This window comes from Pelophylax lessonae (genome assembly GCF_965119305.1).
Source record: "Pelophylax lessonae genome assembly, chromosome: 11".
Classification (NCBI taxonomy): Eukaryota; Metazoa; Chordata; class Amphibia; order Anura; family Ranidae; genus Pelophylax; species Pelophylax lessonae.
The window spans coordinates 44601659-44624558 of record NC_138778.1 but is presented as its reverse complement, the minus strand read 5'-3'; the positions used below and the strand labels follow the sequence as shown (position 1 = coordinate 44624558).

The following is a 22900-nucleotide window of genomic DNA, read 5'->3' as shown; positions in this document are numbered from 1 at the left end:
GAAAAAATTTATTTCTGCTTCAGGAAAAAAAAAATATCCCCCTACAATTTTACCTTTTTTCTCTGACATATTCTGATTGTCACTGCTGGTCCCTTCCTCCGGCCCGTGATTCTGAGGAAAAACTAATCAAGAAAAGAGGGGTAAGGGGAACGTGGAAAACAACTGTTCGTAGAACATTGGCTGATAGATTTTATGGTAAGTGCAAAAAATCCTTTTTCTTTAAGTGCACTATGGGACATGGGAATTCAGAAACAGTTGGGTTATGCTTCACCTTCAGGGGGATTAGACACTGGCAAATAGAAAATGTCTAAGCCAGCCTAAGTATAACCCCTCTTCTACACAGGGCCATAAAACAGAGGGGTGGGAGCGGTGTCCCTTAATGGACTTGAAGAAAAAGATTTCACTCTTCGTACAAAAATCTTATTTTCTCCATCATACATTAAGGGACACAGGAATTCAGAAACAGTCAGGGTGTCCAAAAGCAGTCCAACTGAGAGCTGAGCGACAGCCATTGCCGGAACTAAGACAGAATCAGGAACCACTGCTACAGAGGACAAACAAAACTAAATCAGAAGTGGTGAAGTCCCCTACAGCAGGGGTCCTCAACCCTCGGGCTGCGGACCAATCCTGGTCCATGGCCTGTTGGTTGCCACTACTCCCTTCTCTTTCTGTGGTGACCTTACAGACTGAGAGGAAGGGGGAGAAGAAGAAGAAGAGGGTTTGGACAAGCACTCCCACTGTTTGGCTTCCGTAGCAACCCTTGTGACTGTCTGCCTCAAAAAGCAGATTTAGCAGAACGGTGTTTGCAAATGTGATTGCTGTAAAAAAAAAAAAAAAAAAAGCCTGGAACCGCAGGCTGATCCTCCAGATGCAAGGGGATATGCACTGCTTCACTAAGGTTTGAAACAAGCCACTGTATATCTAGAGACTATGGTGACCTAAAAAACAGTCTCCCCCAATGTAGACTGTTGGGACTCTGAATCAGAGACAATGGCAGGGACTGCAGGCCCAGAATTATTTATGAGCTCAAGAGGGTCAAGGACAGGCTCTGCAGAGGATTGTGTTGGAGCATGCTTAAAGCTTGTGTTGGCAGAATGCTCTAGTACCCCGTGTACAAACAGTTAATACCAATGGGCAGAGAAAAGGCCAGGGCCCAGTCTAACAGAGCTAAATTATACTCTGCAGACAGAAACCTTATAACAATAGGGGTTTCCGATTACTAGTGTCAGTCCCATTTGGTGATTATGAGACCATGACCACAGGACTGTCCTCGGTTTGTCTTCAGGAAGATATGTCATGCCACGTCATGGTATGTAACTAGGCCCAATGTTAGACAAAGCCTCAAGTACTCACAAATCCAGACAGCTGGTGCTGATGAGGGCTTCACGTGGCCTGAGGTGACCAACTCAGATTAAGTATCAGTGAAATCAAACATGAGACTGGAGATCCAAGTAGTGTTTCTGGAGCAAAAACAGTGTGGCATAGTGCCTCCTCTAGGATCAATAGCTGAAAGGCCAGCACTTTACAAAGTAATGTCAGCACTTAATTCCTTAGCCTTATCACATAATGTGGTAAAACCAGCAATGGACGGAATTTGAAAATGTACCTAGTGACGCAAACAAAGAGGTAGCTCCTGGTGTTTCAGCCCGACCAGCCTTACTCACCAAGTGAGTTGTCAGACATGTCATCAGAGGCAGTGCCATGGCTCTACAACCATAAAGCACTCCACTGCTACCACAGATCACATTGCAGTGTTCAGAGGCCTACTCAGAGTGAGTCTTTGGAGAAAGTGTCATACCTGAGGCTGTGCCATGGCTCTGGAGCCAGAAAGTGATCTGTGGCTGACTTAACCATTGCAGCCAGGTCTGAAAAAATGTCACAATGCAGAAAGAAGTGCCTGATGGTTGCATTCCAGGTTATCCCTGCAATCATCCAGTCCAGCAAGGTGTGGGTATTGCCTTCAAAGCTATTGCTGAGGAAACGCAGAGCATAATATTTTCATATGAAGACCAGCCCAAGCGGCTACTTGAGGTCATTTTGATTGCAGAACAAAATGGTTAGGAAAGGAGGTCAGACTTTTCTCAGCAGAGAAAAAACATCCACCCTTCTGGAAACGAACAGAAAAACATGCTAGGTAGAGAAGGGGGTTATACTGGGGCTGGCTTACAAACTTCTGTGTCCAACCATCCTGAATGATGCAGCATAACCTGACTGTATTCAATGGACAATGGAGAAATACATTTTTTTTAACAATGAAATGTAAAAATCTGACCTTACGATTGCTTTAAGAACTTTAATCTACAGATAAAGCTTTATTAAGGCTTACCTGAAGGTACAGTAAAGATCTCCTAAACTTGCGCCATTTAGGAGATATTTACAATAGCAGGAGCCGATCACATCACTGTGCTTGCACAGCGCGCTCTGCATTCAGGACACACAGTGTGCCATCAATGCACAGAGCGCTGTGCTGCGATCATGACTTCTGCGTGCATGCGCGGGAGTGACATCATGGCGGCCTGCCTATTCAAGCCAGTTTTCTCTATCGTTCATTGACAGACACAGCTCCATATTCTTCTTAACCATTGGGACGTCCCAAAGCAGTATTTGCATGAGGGTCAGGAAAACAACGCAAAGTAAGAATTAATTCCCCAAAGGCTAAACTTAGCCAACCAGGTAACACGGAGCTCACTTAGAAACAACATACACCCTCAAAGAGAAAACATTGCTATTTTAAACAGCAGCCTGCAAAACCTTCCGAGCAAAAGAAGCATCCGAGGATGACAACACATATACTTTGTAGAATGTAGCGAACATGTGCACAGATGACCAAGTTGCCGCCTTGCAAACTTGTATTACTGACGCCTGATGGCGAAAAGCCCAAGAGGCACTCGGCGTCCTAGCCGAATGCGCCTTCACAGGGAAAGGTGGAGCCTGACCCTTAAGTGAATATGCGTCTACCACCGTCTGCCTGATCCATCAGGATATGGCTGCAGCAGACACAGCCAATCCCTTTCGAGGTCCTTCCGTGAGGACAAAAGGAGAGTCTGATTTCCTGAAAGACTCAGTAACCGCCAGGCAAACCCTAATTGCCCGAACCACAGCCAAATAATGCAAGGCAATTTCCTTGGGATGCTTGGGCTTGGGACAGAGTGAAGGCAGCACAATGTCTTCATTCAATGGAAATCAGAAACCACCTTAGGAAGAAACGACTGATTAGGTCGAAGTACCACTTAAGCTCTGTCGACCACGAGAGAAGGAGAACGGCAGGACAGCGCCGCCAATTCAGCCACTCTGAGGGCAGAGGCAATAGCCACCAAAAAGGCTACCTTCTGCGACATTGTAAGCAGAGGAATCTCCATAAGGGAGATTTTTGAAAAACTGACAGTACCGTTAAAATCCCACGGAGGTAACAGGGACCGTATCGGAGGAGCCACATGATGAACTCCCTGGATAAAAGTGCAAATCAAAAAATGCGTAGCTAAAGGGCGTTGAAAAAACACCGCTAAAGCCGACACCTGACCTTTAACAGTACCCAAGGCCAACCGCTGCTCAACCCCTCTTTGGAGGAAAGCCAATATCCTAGCCACTGAAAAGGGGTGTGGATGCACCTTAATCGATTCACACCATGAGATGTACGATTTTCACGTACGATGATAAATCTTCTTGGAGGTAGATTTTCTAGCATTCAACAGTGTAGGAATCACGGAGTCAGAAAGACTCTTACCCTTCAATACCTGGCTTTCAACAGCCACGCTGTTAAAGCCAGTGACTGTAAAGCAGGATGGAAGATCGGTCCTTGAGACAACAGATCTTCCCTAAGAGGAAGCCTCCAAGGAGCATCGGCGACTAACCTTACCAGATCTGCATACCAAGACTGGCGAGGCCAGTCTGGGGCCACCAGAATGACTGGAATCCCTTCCACTTCTATTCAGCGCAGAAGCCTCAGCAGAAGTGTCAGCGGAGAAAACGTATAGATCAGTCAATACTGAACCCAAGGAGTCACCAGTGCATCTGTGGCATCAGCCAGAGGATCCCAAGACCTGGCTACAAACCTCTGTACCTTCTCGTTGAGCCAAGAAACTAAAAGGTCTACATCGGGTATCCCCCACCGGACACACAACAGGTGAAATACCTCTGGGTGCAGGGACCATTCCCCCTGATCGAACACCTAACAACTCAAGTAATCCGCCTGCTAGTTCTCCACTCCGGGTATATGCACGACAGAGAGGGCTGGAACAAAAGTTTCTGCCCATATTAAGATCTGGGCCTACTCTTGGGCCACCAGGACACTCTTGGTGCCCCCTTGATGATTGACTTTAACCACGGCCGTGGCATTGTCTGATTGGATCCGAACTGGACAACCCCGCAGACGATTTGTCCAGTGACTCAAGCAAAGCTTTATCGCTCTGAGCTCCAGAATATTGATCGGAAGTCTGGACTCTTTCAGAGACAGCTTTCCAAGTACTCTCTTCCCCCCACCCCCAGCCGGACAGGCTGGCATCCGTGGGTACCACGGTCCAATACAATGGAAGGAAGGGCCAAGGAACGGAGCCACCAATGAAGAGCACTTCTTGCGTTTTGTCTCAACTGAATCAGATTGTCCAAAGATTTTGGATCCTTGTTCCACTTGACAAGAATACCCCTTTTCAGAGGTCTCGTGTGGAACTGAGCAAACAGAACCACCCCGAAGGTAGACACCATCAGGCCTAGAGCTCGCATGCAAGACTGCAATGAGGACAGAGTGCTGGATAACAGCAACCGAATCGCCCTCTGCAACTTTTGCAGCTTTACCGGGGGAAACACCCCCTGCAGAGGCCAGAGTCAGTCCCTGATAAACCATTTAGGAGGCTGGGATCAGAGCAGATTTTCTAAAATTGATGGTCCAACCAAACTTGCAGAGTCCATACAGTGATTGACACCACCAGAACTGAGTGGGAGTCTGCTCCTAGAAGGAGATCGTCCAGGTACCCTAGTACCGCAATGCCCTGCTGTCACAGTAATGCCAATACCGGAAACAACACGTTGGTGAAGACCCTGGGGGCAGAGGCGAGACCAAAGGGTAAGGCCACAAATTGATAATGTTCCTCTCCTACAGCAAAGCGAAGAAAACGCTGGTGTCCAGCGTAAATAGGGATCTGCAGATATGCTTCCTTGATATCGATAGAGGCCAAAAAGTCCCCTATGTGTAGGAATGCCACTACCATGCAAATGGACTCCATTTGAAACCTCTGTACCCGCACAAAGCGATTCAGAGCCTTGAGGTCCAGAATTGGACGCACTTTCCCTTCTTTCCTGGTTTGAATAAAATCCTTGAAAGTGTTCCCAAGAGGGAACTGGCACAATCACCCTTTGCAGCAGCAGATCTTATATCGCCTCTCGTAGATCTCTTAAGCGATATGAAGATAGGAGTAGATTGGACGGGAAGAATCTGTCCGACAGTCGGGACCTGAAATCGATCTTGTAACCCGATCGGAGCAGCTCGTGGGCCCATTTGTCCTGAATCAAGGAGGTCCCTGACACCCGGAAAGAAAGGGGCCTGTTCTCGACTTACCTGACCACGTCTTCTTTGAACCCCCAGATGACCTAAATGGCTTAGGTCCTTTCTCCTACGTGCCCGAAGGGGCCATCTGTGTGCTGAAAAATAAGGGCCCTGTCTATTACGCGGTGACTTGCCCTTAGCGGATAGAGGAAGAAGAGTACTCAAAGGACACCTGTGAGTCCTTTGATCAGTTCATCCAACAAAGACCCAAATAGGCAGTGCCTTTATTGCCCCCATAAAGGGGAGATCTGATCGATCCTTTTTAGAAGCCTGGTCCCCAGACCAGCTTTTTAGCCACACCATGCGTGGTTACCATTATTGCGTTTAGAACAACTCCACTGACTCGCGACAATTTTGTCACAGTAGGCAGGAAAAGGGAGTAACAAGACCCCTATTAGACCTAAGGGTCGCCCACCATAAATGACATAAAAGGACATAGCCCCCTATAAAGGGGACCCGTCGTGACGCAAACACGCAGGCAGAGTAACCCCACACAACAATGCCCCCACGGCACCCCCCCCCCCCCCCCGGTTCCGGGGTGGAGGGCAGACGCACATCTGCTGCTCTATCACCCCTGTCAGCAACTCAAACAGCCTCGTCTGCAGCTCAGTCAGCAGCTTGGAAAGCCAGCCTTGGCTTAAATTTGGGGTCCGATCCAGTCGCGAGTCAACTCTGTCAGCTTGATCAGCAGCTCGGACCGCCTGACCAGTCGCCCAGACAGCTTGGTCAGTCACTCAGACAGCCAGCTCTGTCAGCCACAAGTAGGCAGCAAGCCGCGGCCTCAATTTTTGGCCCGATCCGGCTGCGTGAGGTATCTGCCGGTCAGCTTGGTCAGGCACCTCATCTCGGCCAGCTCCCCGGACAGCAGCGAGAAGGCTGCAGACTAAATTTTCGGCCCGACCCAGACACGTGAGGTGCAGACCTGCGGATGAAGAAACATCTGCTCCCATCAAGACCATTACCACCACAGGGAGCCCAAAGGACAACCCTGCCCCAGTCACTAACCCCCAGGGGACCGGGAACTTGCTCAAAGACCCCCGTGTGCGATCCGGGGCAGCCCGGTCAGGCTGTTAGAGGGGCTGAGGGAAATGGAAAGGAACCCAGGGGTCCATCCATCCCAAGGTGGGGCCCACGTCCACCCAAAGACCGCAAGAGCTATGGGCGGACACTACTCACCATACCAACGACAATCGTGTGGGCGCCACTCCGACTTGGGGTGGGGGTGCTGACGGCCAAGGGGCACGCTGCGACTCAGGCCAAACCAGGTCGTATGCGTCCCGGGGAAGTGTTTCACTCACGGGCCGGTCCCCGTCAATTGGGGCTCTGTCTTGTCAAGACCTAGCATGGGGCTATAACCTGCACACGGTCGCTGGCCTGGGCTGGGAGACCTTAAGGATCTAGGATATCCAGTCCGAAACCCAGTCCGGCTGTTGATTGCAGTTCTCTCAGGAACATAGCTAGCTACAAAATTAAAATTTTAAAGGTTTCCTTTAAAATAAAAAAACAAGCTAAGACCAAAGTCTCAGCTGGGTACTAGGTCCTACTTCTAAACTAGGCAGAGAGAAACTAAATCCTATAGCAGAGTGAGTGGGTGTATGCCTTCAGGGACTGCCACATAGGCGTGGTAAAGTTTTTCCTGCCTAGTGTCCTACTCCTTTAGGGGGCAGCATAACCCAATGGTTAAGAAGAAGATGGAGCTGTGTCTGTCAATGAACGATAGAGAAATTATATTTTTGATGCAGGGGATGCCAAAAATCGGACATTTGTCTTAGTGCAGACTTCTGAAAAAATCAGAAAGCCAATCACACCAACAGAAAATTGGATTTTCAAGACGTGTTCCGAACACCATCTGTGTACAGAACGCCTGTAGGTAGCCATATAGCATTTGACAGAAAATGACAGAGCTGCAAATTGAAAAGGAAAGGTAATTTTAAATAACAATCAATTACAATAGGACTTGTGTCGCAATTGTATATGCTACATTATTATTTTTTCAATTTGCTATTTTTGACAGTGGAGTTACCCTTTAACTTTACATACTATATCGAAATGTAAATTTTGTTACTTTAAATTATAAAACAGATCACATACCGGTTTCTAAAATTTGTTCTGGAACCGTGTCATCAAAAGTAGTGCTAATTTGCTCTGTTAATGTGCTCTCGTTACTTTTTTCAGCCAATAGCATCATTGGTGGATTTGGAGACGGAAATGGTAGAAGGTCAATGGGATTGCTGGATGCATGGACCATTGGATCCATGGACAGTGTAGAAGTGCTGCTACTCTCTGTATTGGTCTGACTGGTTAGGGATGGTGACCTTCCTGGTCCACCCACACTAGAGCAGCCGGCTTCAGAGCTTTCCATATGGTCTTGATTGGCAACTTTGCCTTGACCCATAGAAGGCGTTGTTAGGAACTTGCTGCCAGGGGGGTCCATATTACTTCCAACTGTTGGTGACAAAGTGGGCTTCATACTAACAGGTGAAGATAAGTCAGAAGCAGAGCCAAGTTGAGTGCTGAGGTCATCTGAACCGTACTGCATTTTGGCTGGGGGTTGTGGAAGTGGGGAAAGAGACTGAGATGGTGCCCGTTGGGCAGTCATTTGTACCGGGCTTGTGAGGGCTGGTCGGGTTGTAGGTAAACTATTGGTGCTACTGGAAGGAACGGTAGATGTTGATGGTCCAGGGTACTGAATATTTTGGGGAATATGCAAAGGTCCAACAACCGCAACAGACTGAGGCATTAGGTTAGTGTTGGGAGATGGCATGTTATTTTGCTGTGATCCTTTCATTACTTGGATAATAGAAGAGGAATTGAAAAAGACTGGAGTGATAAATTGTGGGCGTGTACTAGACTGTACAGGAGGCTGTCCTTCAGACACTATTACTTTGTTTCCAACACTGGCCATAGTGACTACAGTTGGTACCATATTGGGCTGCAACTGAGAAGCCATCGAGGCTGACACGCTGGATGAAGGGGTTATAGGATTTGATGTTACAAAAACAGTTATTTGATTTGGGGTCATGGAACTGGAGGAAGCAGCTGGACCACCAGGCCTTTTTAAACTGTTACCTGGTAGGCTCATTGGCATATTAGTGTTATTCTCCACCGTATCAATCTTTGGCTGGACATTGGATGCCTCTGCATAAGGATGAGTATTAGGCACACAAGCTGTATCCTTTAGAGTGTCCCCTGGCAAAGAAGTAACATCCATTGTTTTTGAATCTTCTGTTGGTGGCAACATATTCGATGTTTCAGGAAGTGGACCCGGTGGCTTGATATTAACATTGGGAGCACCAGAGTGGTCCAGTAGTTGGCTCAGGGATGTTGGGGCATCTCTCATGGCTGGTGAAATGGCAGACAGATCTTCGGGACGTGGAAGTTTTGGTGCTTCTAGGAACAGTGCTTCATTCTTAGCTAGCTCTTCTGGGGACACCATCTTCATTTCTTGGTGAACATCGGTTTTATGTTCTGCTACGGAGTGCTCTTTGCGGATCATATGCATGGTTTGGTTCTCATTTTCTTGAATCAAGCTTGAACGTTCTTTGATCTCCTCAGAGGTAGCAGCTGCACTTTGTGCTGGGTATTGTCCTATTAAGGGTGCTGTTTGCGGTGGTGGTAAAGATGGTTGGCCTGCCAACATGTTTCTCTGCATCTCCATATTATGTAATATTCCAGGTGTCTGCTGTCCTCCAAGTACCATCTTAGGAGTCTTAGAATTCTGCCTACCGGGACTTGGTGTTGTTTTGCGACTTGATGCGGGACTTGAGCGCCTACTATTGCTTGGACTTGCGCGTTTGCTGGCGCCACCAGGTGGCTTTCCAGCTCCATTATCCATCTTATTTATATGTGAGGCAAAATTAGACTGGTTGTTCACAGTCAACCCTGGAGGAGCTTGTCCAATGGCTTTTAGAGTAGTTGGATTCAGCCCCTGCTGATCAAAACCTCGATTGAGGGTGGGCCGAGGAGGTAATGGAATATTTATCTGAGGAGGAAAAAGACCAGCAATGGAGGCATTAAGTCTTTCTGGAGAAAGGCTAATTTCTGAAGGCTCAGTACTAGGCGGGCGATTATTGGGCGTCTGAGGGTAGTAAGGTCTCGGACTTGCTCTGTTGGGCGTCTTTGGCCTTGAAGATTGAGATGGAGTCTGAACATTTTGGTAATGGTGCCCATGGGATCCACCCATAGTATTGGAGTGCTGCTGTTGAGGGCTTGTGCCTTGTGCAAGTGAAAGAGAGGAGGCAGTACCTGGTTTGGACCCAGCCATCATAATCGGATTTTGAGGCATAAGCATATGTGGGGCCATATTGTTTTGAGATCCAGGAGCTGGGGGAAGCTCAGGAATGTCACCAAGTGAAGCAGCTGAGGATCCATCTCCAAGAGGTGACCCTGTTGGATTTTGCCCACTATCTGGAAAGCCCATCTTTCTACCATTGCCTCCTAATGATGCACTGGATATCATTGCCATTCTCTGCTTGTCAGGTGAAGGTGGTATGGAACTTTGCAAATTCAACATAGCTGGCATGCTGCCTCCTTGCTGCATGGGCATTCTCTGAGCATCTGTGTTCATAGCAGCCCGGGGGTTAAAGATGTTCTGTTGCAAAGGAAGCCGCACAGTTTTCTGTTCCTGCTGCTGCTGCTGCTGCTGTTGTTGTTGCATCATCAGCATCATCATCATCTGCTGGGGAGGGGTAGGCTGCTGATTCTGCCCGCTTTGACCTTGTTGCTGCCCAAGCTGCATTAACTGAGGAATCTGTTGAAGTTGTCTCTGCTCAAGTCCTTGTGTTGGATAGCCTGAAATTAGATTTTAAACAAATTATTTTTTAGCAAGCACATGCATAAAACCTAGGAACAAAAAAAAAAAAAAAAAAGAAAGACCACACCAACAGTGAATTTAATATTACAGCGTAACAATAATCTGAACTCCCTCAGACAGTAAAAACATTTTACTCACCAATCAGTGCCCATGAAGGGCAGGGCAGTGGATTCATATTAACCCCCAGCCCTCAAGCACATTAACCTTAATTTCCTATTATATTTGATATTGGCCCTGCGCTGTTACATAGAGAAGGTCACATGCTTTTCCATACCTTAATACTAGGTATTTTATTTATTCCAGGCAGCCAAATGATGTGGCAGCCATAGGCAGACTAAGATACTTTTTGGACAGAAAAGGGAACCGGAAGAATATTTTCAAATACTGTATGTCAATCTCTTATTAACAAGCATTTATGAAGAGCTCAGGGTCCAACAGGGTCACTTATCAGGGTCCACTTAAAGATTAAAAAGATTTTTTACCTTAATGTATTCTTGGCATTAACGTAAAAAAAAAAAAATGGATTTTTGTCTTACCGTAAAATCCTTTTCTCTGAAGTTCATTGACGGACGCAGTCTTCTGATCTTTATATCAGTAGGGTTATGCTGCCCTCTACAGGAGTAGGACACTAGGCAGAAAAAAGTTCTGGCTACGCCTATGGGCAGTCCCAGGGGGTATACCCTCTCTCTCCTTGCTATAGGATGTCAATTTTGTATAAAAGCAGTGTCAGAGAAAATAATAATACCAACCCAACTCAAAATAGGGGCAGGTACTGTGTCTGTCAATGAACTTCAATTTTCTCTATCGTTCATTGATGGACGCAGTCTTCTGATCTTCATATCAGTAGGGACATCCCAAAGCAGTGCCATAAAATGAGGGGTTGGAACAGCAGCCTGCAAAACTTTGCAATCAAAAGAAGCATCTGCAGATGCCAGCACATTCACCTTATAAAATTTTGTGAAGGTATGAACAGACGACCAGGTAGCCGCCTTGCAAACCTGAAGCACAGATGCCTGATGGCTAAAGCCCAGGAAGCACTAAGTGCCAGAGTAGAATGCGCCTTAACAGGGAAAGGAGGAACCTGACCCTTAATTGAATAAGCCTGCACCACTGTCTGTCTGATCCATCTGGAAATAGTCGCAGCAGACGTAGGCAGCCCTTTCTTTGGGCCATCCGTGAGTACAAAGAGCGAATACGACTTCCGAAAAGACTCAGTAGTCGCCAAGTACACCCTGATTGCCCGAACCACATCCAAAGTATGCAGTGCAAATTCCTTAGGATGTTTTGGCTTAGGATACAAAGAGGGTAACACAATGTACTCATGTAGGTGAAAATTGGAAACCACCTTCTGAAGGAAGGACGGATCCAGATGAAGTACCACTTTATCCCTGTGAACCACCATATAGGGATAATGACAGGACAACGCCGCCAATTATGACACCCTGCGCGCAGAAGTAATAGCCACCAAGAAGGCCACCTTCTGGGATAAGGTAAGGAGGGGAATCTCCCGAATACTTTCAAAAGGAGGTTTCTGGAGTACCGACAGCATTAAATTAAGGTCCCAAGGTGGCAACGGAGGTCGCACCGGAGGTACCAAGTGTCGCACCCCCTGGATGAAGTTCCGCACCAGGGAATGGGTGGCTAATGGCCTTTGGAAGAAGATTGACATGGCCAAGACCTGATCCTTGATAGTACTAAAGGCCAACTTTTGATCAACTCCCCGTTGAAGGAAAGCCAAGATCCGAGCCACCGAGTAAGAGCGAGGAGGAGCCCCAAGAGACTCACACCAATATACGACTTCCACGTACGAAGATAGATCTTCCTAGAAGTCGCTTTCCTTGCTTTAAGCAGAATAGAAATTACTAAAGCAGACAAACCCCTGTCCTTCAGCACCTGGCTTTCAACAGCCAAGCCGTCAAAGCCAGCGACCGTAAAGCAGGATAGAAGATTGGACCCTGAGACAGTAAATCCTCCCTGAGAGGAGGTCTCCAAGGAGCGTCTGCGACTAGTCTGACCAGCACGGCGCACCAAGCTCGGCGAGGCCAGTTTGGAGCCACAAAAGTGACCAGAATCCCTTCCGCCTCGATCCTGTGAAGAAGTCTTGGCAGCAACTTGAGAGGAGGAAAGGCATACACCAGTTGATACTGACCCCACAGGGCCACCACCAGCGTGTCTGCTGTGTCTGCCAGAGGGTCCCGGGAGCGGGCCACAAACCTCTGCACTTTCCTGTTGATCGGAGACGCCAACAGATCTACATCTGGAGTGCCCCAATGAAGGCACAACTGCTGGAATACCTCCAGACGGAGAGACCATTCCCCTGCATCCTAGGCCTGTCGACTGAGGTGATTCGCCTGACAATTTTCCACTCCTGGAATGTGAACAGCGGAGAGAGCTGAAACAAAGTGTTCCGCCCATCAAAGGATGCCTGCCACTTCAAAGGCTGCAAGGACACTTTTGGTGCCCCCTTGGTGATTGACATAAGCCACAGCCGTGGCATTGTCCAATTGAATCCGCACTGGAAAACCCTGCAGGTGCTCGGTCCAGTGGACTAGGCAAAGCCTGATCGCTCTCTGCTCCAGAACATTGATCAGTAACCTGGGTTCTTCCAGGGACCAGACAACCTGCCGAGAACCCCTCCCCACTCGGATAGATTGGCATCCATGGTGACAATTGTCCAATATACAGGGAGGAAGGATTTCCCTTGCTTGAGCATCGGGGACCGAAGTCACCATATCAGGGACTCCCCGGTCTGATCTGATTGTCCAGGGAACTTGGATTCTTGTTCCATTTGAGAAGGATTTCCTTCTGGAGGATCCTCGTGTGGAATTGAGCGAATGGGGCCGCCTCGAAGGACGACACCATCAGTCCCAGAACTCTCATACAGGTCCGAAGGGACGACCACTTGCTGGACAGCAACAGCTGAATCACAGTCTGTAGTTTTTGGAGTTTTTCCGGAGGAAGAAACACCCTGGCTGAGGACGAGTCCAAAGTCAGGCCAAGATAGTCAAATCTCATGGAAGGAACCAAGGACGACTTCTGAAGGTTCAGAATCCACCCGAACTCCTCCAGTTCTCATGGTGATTGCCAAAATTTGTTTCTAGCACAGTGGGAGACTCCATACGCAGAAGCAGATCATCCAGGTAACCCAGGACCGATATCCCCCGCTGTCACAACAGCACCAGGACCAGAGCCAACACCTTTGTGAAGACCCGAGGAACAGAGGCAAGACCAAAGGGTAAAGCCATAAACTGATAGTGATCCTCTCCCACGGCAAAACTGAAAAACCGTTGGGTGTCCTGCACATATCGGGATGTAAAGGTAGGCTTCTTTGATGTCTATGGAGGCCAGTAAATCCCCTTGCTGTAGGGAAGCCACCACTGTGTGAACTGATTCTATCTTGAATTTTTGAATTTGCACGAAGCAATTCAGTGCCTTCAGGTCCAGGAATGTACACACGTTGCCTTCCTTCCGGGGGACCATAAACCAGTTTGAATAAAAGCCCTGAAAACGTTCCGCACACGGAACTGGAACTATTAGGCCCTGTTGTACCAGGTCCTGTACTGCCCCCAAAGAGAGCCTGTAAGAGATCTGGGGACAGTCGCACATTGGAAGAGAAAAACCTTACTGGCGGGACGGATTGAAACTCGATCTTGTAACCGGACCGTATGACCTCTTGAACCCATTTGTCTTGTATCCGGGATAGCCACAGGTCAGGGAACCGGCAAAGACGCCCCCCTACCCCAGATACGGGGGAAGGCACACCTTCAGGCCAAAGTGGCCTTGTCCTCAGGTCCGGAGAAACGAAATTTTTGTATGCCAGACCAGGGTTGCTTGGAACCACCCGAGGGAGTCTTGAAGGGCTTTGCCTTATCGATTGACCCTGAGGGATGAAAAACTTCTTGTGTGCTAAAAAGGTAGGACCCCGTCTGCGACAAGGGTCCTTACCCTTGTTAGCCTGTGGGAGAAAGGTACTCTTACCCCCTGTGAGACCTTTGATAATGTCATCCAGGGAAGCCCCAAAACAGGCAATCTCCTTGAAAAGGTAGATCAGTCAAGGCCTTCTTTGAAGTCTGATCCGCAGATCAGCATTTTAGCCAAAGCATACGCTGGAGGAACACTGCCGAAACCGACAGTCGGCCCAATATGGGAGCAGTATCCAGCGCGGCATCACAAACAAATTGCAGCCCCTTCACCAGCTCCTCAAAGGCAGGAGGAAGATGTTTCCCCTACAGCTCACAGCATAGTAATTTAGCCCATTCATTCAATGTTTGCGAGACCAGGGCAACCGTAAACAACGGTCTGAGTGCAGACCTCGCCAGGGAGTACATATTGCGGGCCACAGACTCCGCATTTCTATCCACCAGATTCTTAAAGAACGGGGAATCCTCCACTGGGATCATGGTAGCTTTATTCAGTCTTGAGACCGGAGGGTCCACCGTAGGGGGCACAGTCCACTCCTTTATAAAGGGACTCCTCAAAGGGATAGCTTAGGCAACCCAGGGGAATGTTTTGGGCGCTCCCGTTCCTTTTTGAGCATGTTGTCAAAAAACACGGGAAAAAGGAAAAACCTTTGCCGCTCTGGATGGTTTGTGAGTGCCAAACGTAACCTGCGCCTCAGTCGCAGTTGTAGCTGCGTCCTCCCCATTTAGGGTCTCGCACAGATACAATCAGTACGCCCACCAGCGCCTTTTCTTGCGCGGTTGCGGAGGTAGAAATGTCCTCCTCACTGTCAGAGGAGACAGGGCGCGAGGTAGTAGACCCGGCAGGAAGACACGAGTCTGTGGTGGCTGAGTCAGACTCAGAATCTGAGACATCAGATGAGGCAGGGGTAGGCAGAGGGCGTTTTTAGCACCTTGCCCTTTAAAGGCCACCTCTACCTGGGACATAAACGATTCCAGGACCGCGGAAAGTGCATCTATTGACACCTGGGATCCAGGGGGCCCTGCAGCCTCCGTGAGGGGGTCAGGTGGGGACACATGTTCTGCAGGGTCCGTGTAGCAACCAGGGGAACCTGTCAGCAAAAAGTTGAAAAAAAAATGTATTTATTTTTTAAATGTACCACCATGCTACAGCACCCCCAAGAGGTCAGGCAGAGCACACTTGAGACCCCCAGCAGAGAGAGACCCCCCCCCCCAAACTCACTCACCACCCTACACCAAAGATGCACCAGGAGGCCCAGAGCGTGTGCACGGCATGTGTCAGCAGCGATCTCGATCCAGAAAGAAAGATCTGAAGATCAGCACAAGGGTATAGGGAGGGGCTCCACCCAGAAAAACACCTCCAGAAACTCCCATTCAGTGATTCCTATACGAAAACCACCGCAAAATGGCACCAGGTGTACCAAGATGGCCGCTGATTCATGCAGAGCACATGGGCTACAAGAAAATGGTGGCCTACAAAGCTACTGAGGACCATTGTGGGGACCCCGCAGGCTCCTGGATGGGATAGATTGGAAGGTGAGCCCTGGAGTCACAGGTAGAAGCCCCCCCAGGTGATCATTCGCCCGTCACCGGCGGCGCACCCCCCCCACTGCGGCCTGAAGCTCGTACCCAGCCCCCGGGAGTAGTTACAAATGTCCCAATAGCCCCAGAAGTTACGAGGGGAGGGCAGGTAGGCAGGGGTGCATGATGGGACAGAGGGGAACCCAGGGTTGTGAGGGTCCAACCGTCCTAGGGAGGGACTCGCGGCCACTCCAAAACCCACCAGGGGAAGATGGGGGGAACATTTACTCGCCATACCAGGAACAGGCGGGCGCCATCTCCTGACAGAACCCCTCTCTGCCGAAGTGGGGGGGGCTATCAGCCAAATAGGAACGCTGCGACTCAGGCCTAGACCCGGTTGTATGCGACCTGGTGAGACGTTTAACTCGCAGGGCCAGTCCCCGTCCGGTGGGACTATGTCGCGGCCGACCCAGCGTGGAGCTAAGGCTAGCTGGGGTGACCACCGGATCTATATATCCAGCCCATCGCCCAGATCCAGCATAGCTGCTTGTAGATCTCACAGGTTAAAAAAAAAAAAAAAAAAATCGGGAGAAAAAGCTAACTAGAAAAAAACTATCTAGAAAAAAAACTTTGCCAGGACGAGAGATCCCAGCAAGGAACTAGGTCCTTATTCTTGACTAGGCAGATTAAAACTGACATCCTATAGCAGGGAGAGAGAGGGTATACCCCCTGGGACTGCTAATAGGCGTAGCCAGAACTTTCTGCCTAGTGTCCTACTCCTGTAGGGGGCAGCATAACCCTACTGATATGAAGTTCAGAAGACTGCGTCCGTCAACGAACTTCAGAGAAAAGGATTTTAGGGTAAGACAAAAATCCAATTTTTTTACTTCTTTTTTTGTTAATAGTAGCTCCCTCCTAACTACCCAAATACTCACCTAAGCCTGATCCTAATCCAGCATTGTGCACATCTGTAGCAGCTCGTCTACTAAACGATATTATTCCAATTATGTTTAGTATTAATGATATTTAAAAAAAATCAAAATGAGTAAAAGGCGAACATTTACAATTGTAGTATTGTTGTTGGTTCTCACCTGGTGGTCGGTTTTGGAATTCTGAGAGTTTCTGACCAGCATCTAAGGCTCCTAATTGATCTCCAACCATTCCAGATTGATCAGAGTCTTCCATACGAGATTCAGCAGCACTATAAAGAAATAACAAGTTGGTTACAGATTTAGGCATATTACCTGAACAAACACACTGTAGTACCCTTTCAAGGCTTAAAATTGGTTAACGAAAATGTATACTATTTTATTATTGTGTGGGTATTATCTTTTAAGTAAAATGTTTATGTATATGTCTGGTAAATATAAACTATTAATGCAAATAGTTCAGGTTTAGTAAATTGCAGTCAGACTAGTTTGTAAAAGCTGGTTTACTACTATGCTGTGAATAGACCTGTGTAATTTTAAGATCTGAATGACTGAGCAAAGAGTACACCCCTCTCTTTCTTTTGCTGAGAAAAAACAATCTGAGATTTTTTTTTTTTTTTTTTTTAAACCGGCAGGAGCAATCAACATACTCAGGAATATAGTAGCATTAATTCAAGTAGTGAATTTTTATTTGAATAATAATGAGAAAAAAGGATATAAAATCCAGTTAGACTTGTAAGCTTAACAAAATCACTAGAAATACTATAGTATCACTTCAATGCTCAGTCATTGCAATTAATGTGAAAGACTGCATCTATATTAGTGTAGAAGGAACCTTAAAGAGGAAGTAAACCCTCCTCTGCAACTTGTACCTATAGGTAAGCCTATGATAAGGCTTACCTATAGGTACTGTAAATATCTTCTAAACATGTACCGTTTAGGAGATATTTAGCTTGCATGCAGCCAGTGACATCACTGGCGCATGCGCTCGGAAGGAACGGCCGCTCAGAGCCAAGTGCCATGAAAGTCGGCTGCCGCGTGCATGAGCGGGAGTGACGTCACCTCGGCTCCAGCCAATCAGATGGCTGACGCAAAGCAGGAAGAAGAGTGACCGAACATGTCGCCGTGAGGGAGGTGAGCAAGCTTCGTTCGAAGGTATTTCATAATGAGCTAGTATGTGATGCATACTAGCTCATTATGTGTTTGTCTTTCAGGTGTTTGTTTGTTTGTTTTTTTAAATTCTGAGGTTTTCAACCTCTTTAAAGGCCAACAAACTCTATAGACTTTGAGCCACTGCACAAGGTAATAGCAGCCAGTAGGTTCACATAAACAAAAACCTGTACGAATGAGGCTATAACATCTAGCTTCTTTAGAAAAATAGACTTCCCTGGCTGTCCTGATGATCCAATTAATTGGTACTGGACCTGGAGCATGCATGCAAATAAGAGATTTTGACTTTCCTAATTATCATATTAGTTCAAGGTCAGTAAATCTGAAAAGACTGAAGTCAAAATCAGATAGGTTGGTAGATTTTTTCAAGAGAAGGTCAGCAATGGCAGCCTACATATTTCTCAGTTTCAGGTATATCTGCTACCAATTCCCTGCTGTGGATGAATGCTGAAAGATTCAGTCATCTAAACAAGGAATGTCATAACCTTAGCAAAGCAAAACAGGAGGATGATATCTCTTTAACCAAAGTCCGAAAAACTTTGTTCAGATGGGCGCTGACACCCATCCTATACAGGCTCTCTTTGTTTTTGCGCCTACATCCACCCAGGGTGAATGCAGACACCGTGGTTGCACGGGGACAGCTGCATGTCAATATCTGTGTGAACGCAGGACTGGTGTCAGCACCCATCTGAACTAACCCAAAGAGGAAAGTTTGCAGTTTTCCTGGTAGCAATCTGTCCTACGAGGACAGTTGAAATCTGAAAATGTATGTTTGCTTGGCTGCTATGGAGCAATACACACCACTCTTAGGCTGGCCATAGATAGAGCGATTTTCTTTCCTGCAACTATGGGCAAGAAAGAAAATCTCTTGATTCTCTGACTGACTGTGTTGATGGGGGGGGAAATCCCTTCCGCAGAGCCTTTTCGGGGTGGGGGAAGCTGTCCCCACCAGGAGAGGACAGTGATTATTGCTAGCGGCTATAACAGCCACTATCAATAATCCTATGTAAAATTCAACAGACTAGATGTACCCAAGTTGATCGATCGATCGAACTTGGGTATTCAGCCTGCTAATAATAGATGGTTCAAAATCTCGTCCGGTTCCTGCTGAACTATGGCCTCTACTATTAACAATATCAATCTTATGCAAAACAGGTTAGCTTTCTTTTTTGCAAGCTCAGCATACTTAACCACTTAGGCCCCGTTCACACTGGGGCGACGCTACTTCGCCGGGCGACCTCATAGGTCGCGGCGCGCTGCTCGCCCCGCGACCTCGGAGCAGCCGGGACGGACTTTATAACATTGAAGTCTATGCAGGTCGCTCCGGGTCGCCCCAAAGAAGCTCCGGACCCTTTTTCTAAGTCAGAGCGACTTGTGTCGCTCCTATTAGAACGGGTCCATAGCTTCTGTATGGCAGGAGACCTACGGCGACCTGTCAGGTGACCAGGTCGCCCCAGTGTGAACGGGGGCTCAAGGACCAGGCCTATTTCTGACACTTGTTTACAAGTTAAAATCTGTATTTTTTGCTAGAAAATTACTTAGAACCCCCAAACTTATATATATATATATATATTTAGCAGACTCTGGAGAATAAAATGGCGGACGGTACAATATTTGTTTGTCACGCGGTATTTGCGCAGCGGTCTGTCAAACACAATTATTTGGGACAAAATACATCCACTGTATTTAAAAAAAACTAAACAGTAAAGTTAGCCCAATTGTCTTCTATAATGTGAAATATGTTACGCAGAGTAAAATAGATACCAAACATGTCATGCTTCAAAATTGCGCACGCTCATGGAATGGCGATTAACATTGGTACTTAAAAATCTCCAAAAAAATTCTATAGGTTACCAGTTTAGAGTTACAGAGGCGTTCTGGGGCTAAAATTATTGCTCTAGCGATCGTGGCGATACCGCACGTGTCGTTTGAACTCTGTTTACATATGTGGGCACGACTTGCGCATGCGTTCGCTTATGCGCACAAGCTCGGAGGGACGAGGCACTTTAACATTTTTTTTCTTATTTATTTTACCTTTTATTCTTACATTTTCCCTTTAAAAACAAATCACTTTTATTCCTATTACAAGGAATGTAAACCATCCCTTGTAATATAAATAAGAAGGACAGGTTCTCTTTAATGTGAGATCTGGGATCAAAAAGACCTCAGATCTCACATCTACACTAAAAAGCAAAAAAAAAAAAAAGGGTCCTTTAAGGCCGTTGGGACCTCCAAGGCCATAGAGTCAAGTAGGGGCCATTTTGCCCTCACTCGACTTCCTGCCTAGGAGGGGAAAGGACCGGATCGTTTTTCCCCGCTACCGATAGCTCACCTCTCCCGCTTTTATGTCAAAGAGGACTCCAGTAAAAAAAATTTTTAAGGTCAAAGTAACGATGTAAAACTGTGGAGGGCGGTCCGGAAGTGGTTAAAGAGGAACTGCAGTCTGCTCACATAATTTGTAATAAAAACATATTTGCCATTCTGAAGCTTCCCTCCAACCACTTTGCATATTATTTTAAATATACTGTGATTCTGTACTTGCCAAATACACTGCGGAAATCTCCCTCTACTAAGTCTGGCTGCAGCCATTTTAAATGTGGGGAGCTGAAGCTGCTGACTGTTCACTTCCTGGATTTACAGACACAGAGGAGCACACACACATACATACATACATACATACATACATACACATATATCACATACATACACACACACTGAACAAAATTATAAACGCAACACTTTTGTTTTTGCCCCCACTTTTCATGAGCTGAACTCAAAGATCTAAAACTTTTTCTATGTACACAAAAGGACTATTTCTCTCAAACATTGTTCACAAATCTGGCTTATTCTGTGTTAGTGAGCACTTCTCCTTTGCCGAGATAATCCATGTGCCCTTTATTGTGGCCAGCCTAAGGCACACCCGTGCAATAATCATGCTGTCTAATCAGCATCTTGATATGCCACACCTGTGAGTTGGATGGATCTCGGCAAAGGAGAAGTGCTCACTAACACAGATTTAGACAGATTTGTGAACAATATTTGAGAGAAATAGGCCTTTTGTGTACATAGAAAAAGTCTTAGATCTTTGAGTTCAGCTCATGAAAAATGGGGACAAAAACAAAAGTGTTGCATTTAAAAATGTTGTTCAATAATATATATATACACACACACACACACACACCACTGCTTGCCTGCACATTTCTACTCTCTTGATGAAAACTCATGGATCTCTGCAGTCTCCTGTTATCTCCGCCCTTATCCAGCCCCTTCCAGCTTTCCTTGGCTTTCCTATGACTAATCCCTCCCTCCCGTGCTGGCAAACTCTTACCAGAATGAGAAAGAGAGGGCTGTGCATGATGTCATTAGCCTAGGCAAATTACCAGACAAGAAAGAGGAAGTGGGCTGTAGAAGGTATTTACTGTCAGAAAAAAAAATGTTTTACTATCCAAAGTTAAAACAACAAGAGCAGAGGATTTAGTAGAGGGAAAGATGAAAAAATGACTGACGAGCCGCATTAATACATCAACCACAACATATTGTTTTGCTGGTACCAATAATCACTTACTTCATATGTTCCTCCCCCTGTTGGTTCTTTTTCTTCCTTGGTGGCTTCTTCTTCTTTGGCTTGGCAGCAGCCGTGTTCTGTTTGCTGTTTACACCAAAGTGACCAGCAGATATATCACTCTGAAGAAGATTTACCAGAAGAGGGCTGGTTAATGTGACATCTTTGTTGACAGGGAAGGCAGAATTTTGTCCACAGGACAGTTGATTTCCATTGCCACCTTGACCAAATGGAGAACTAAAGGAGAGGCTGTGTCCGGGAAAGTGTTGTCCAGGTCCGTTATTCCCAGGCATGTTCTGCAAGTGTTGAGGATGCTGTGGGGCCATATTGCCTGTTTGCTGCATGGGTAAATCAGACAACATAGTACCTAAGTCACCAGTACCTTGAGCAGAGTTTTCTGCATGGGGCTGCTGAAGATGCTGTCCTGGTCCAGCTTGTCGGAGGACCTGAGTCTGTATGTTGACACCCTGTGAAGGATTACCACCCACTGTTCCCTGCTGGGAAATAGCCTGCCCTGAGAACTGAATCATGTTGTTGCCTAGACCAGAGGCTGGTCCCCTTATAATCTGACTAGGTCCTGCCATGACACTCCCTTGGTTTTGATTGTTAAATCCTTGTTTATTTCCCTGCATTATTTGCTCCATTACAGCCTGATTCTGGGCAGTCATCATCTGACTGTGAGAAGGAATCATTTGCTTCGGGGGTGTCATCCTCTGGGGTGCCTGACCCAAATTTTGAGCTCCTGCCAGCATTTGTCCCTGCGACATAAGCTGTGTTCTTGAAAGTACCAGTTGACCTTGGGTGTTCAGAGGAGTCTGTCCTTGAAGGTTAACCATTTGTCCCTGGGAGGAAATGATTTGTTGATGCATGCTAAGCATCTGGGACTGTGGTCCTTGCTGGGCCTGACCGTGCAGTCCACCAATACTAACTTGACTCAAACCACTGCCACTGGTTTGCTGGTTATTCATGTTGTTATGAAGTCCAATCAGATTGGTCTGCATCATGTTGGCACCACTATGAGACCCTTGCAGCTGGCCGTGGGATGATCCATTTGCCTGGCCACCTAAAAGTTAGGCAAATCATTAGTGTTACACTTTATGCATAATAAACACAACTACAGAATGCAGTATGTGTCCTACAATATTATATAAAAAAAAGTGTTCCTTAGCTAAACCATTAATTATTTTTTTCTGGTCGCTCCTCAAAAGAAAAGCTTTATAGACTAGTTTATGATTCAGCACTTCCGGGTAGGGTGCACGTGCCCCTTCTGTGATCAGTGGGTGGCGGCCAATGGATGTCCAACGGAACCTGCTGATCGTCGAGGAGAGACACAGGACAGAGCTCTGCGTATGTAAACAAAGCTGAGCTCCGTCCTGTCAGCAGGTATGTGGTGGATTTTGTTTCCCTGCAAAACACTGGATAAAATCCAACATCCCTTAGGCTGGG

General features: G+C 46.9%; 1 protein-coding gene across 1 annotated transcript in view; it reads right to left on the bottom strand.

The window, feature by feature from the left end:
• NCOA6 (nuclear receptor coactivator 6) overlaps positions 1 to 22900 on the bottom strand; it is a 55046-nt gene that overhangs the window by 9271 nt on the left and 22875 nt on the right. Inside the window, exons 7-10 of the mRNA XM_082271432.1 lie at positions 21458 to 22517; positions 16885 to 16994; positions 7631 to 10330; positions 54 to 122 (exon numbers count right to left, since the gene is read on the bottom strand). Coding sequence (XP_082127558.1) covers positions 54 to 122; positions 7631 to 10330; positions 16885 to 16994; positions 21458 to 22517 — 3939 coding nt within the window. The remainder of the gene's footprint in view (positions 1 to 53; positions 123 to 7630; positions 10331 to 16884; positions 16995 to 21457; positions 22518 to 22900) is intronic.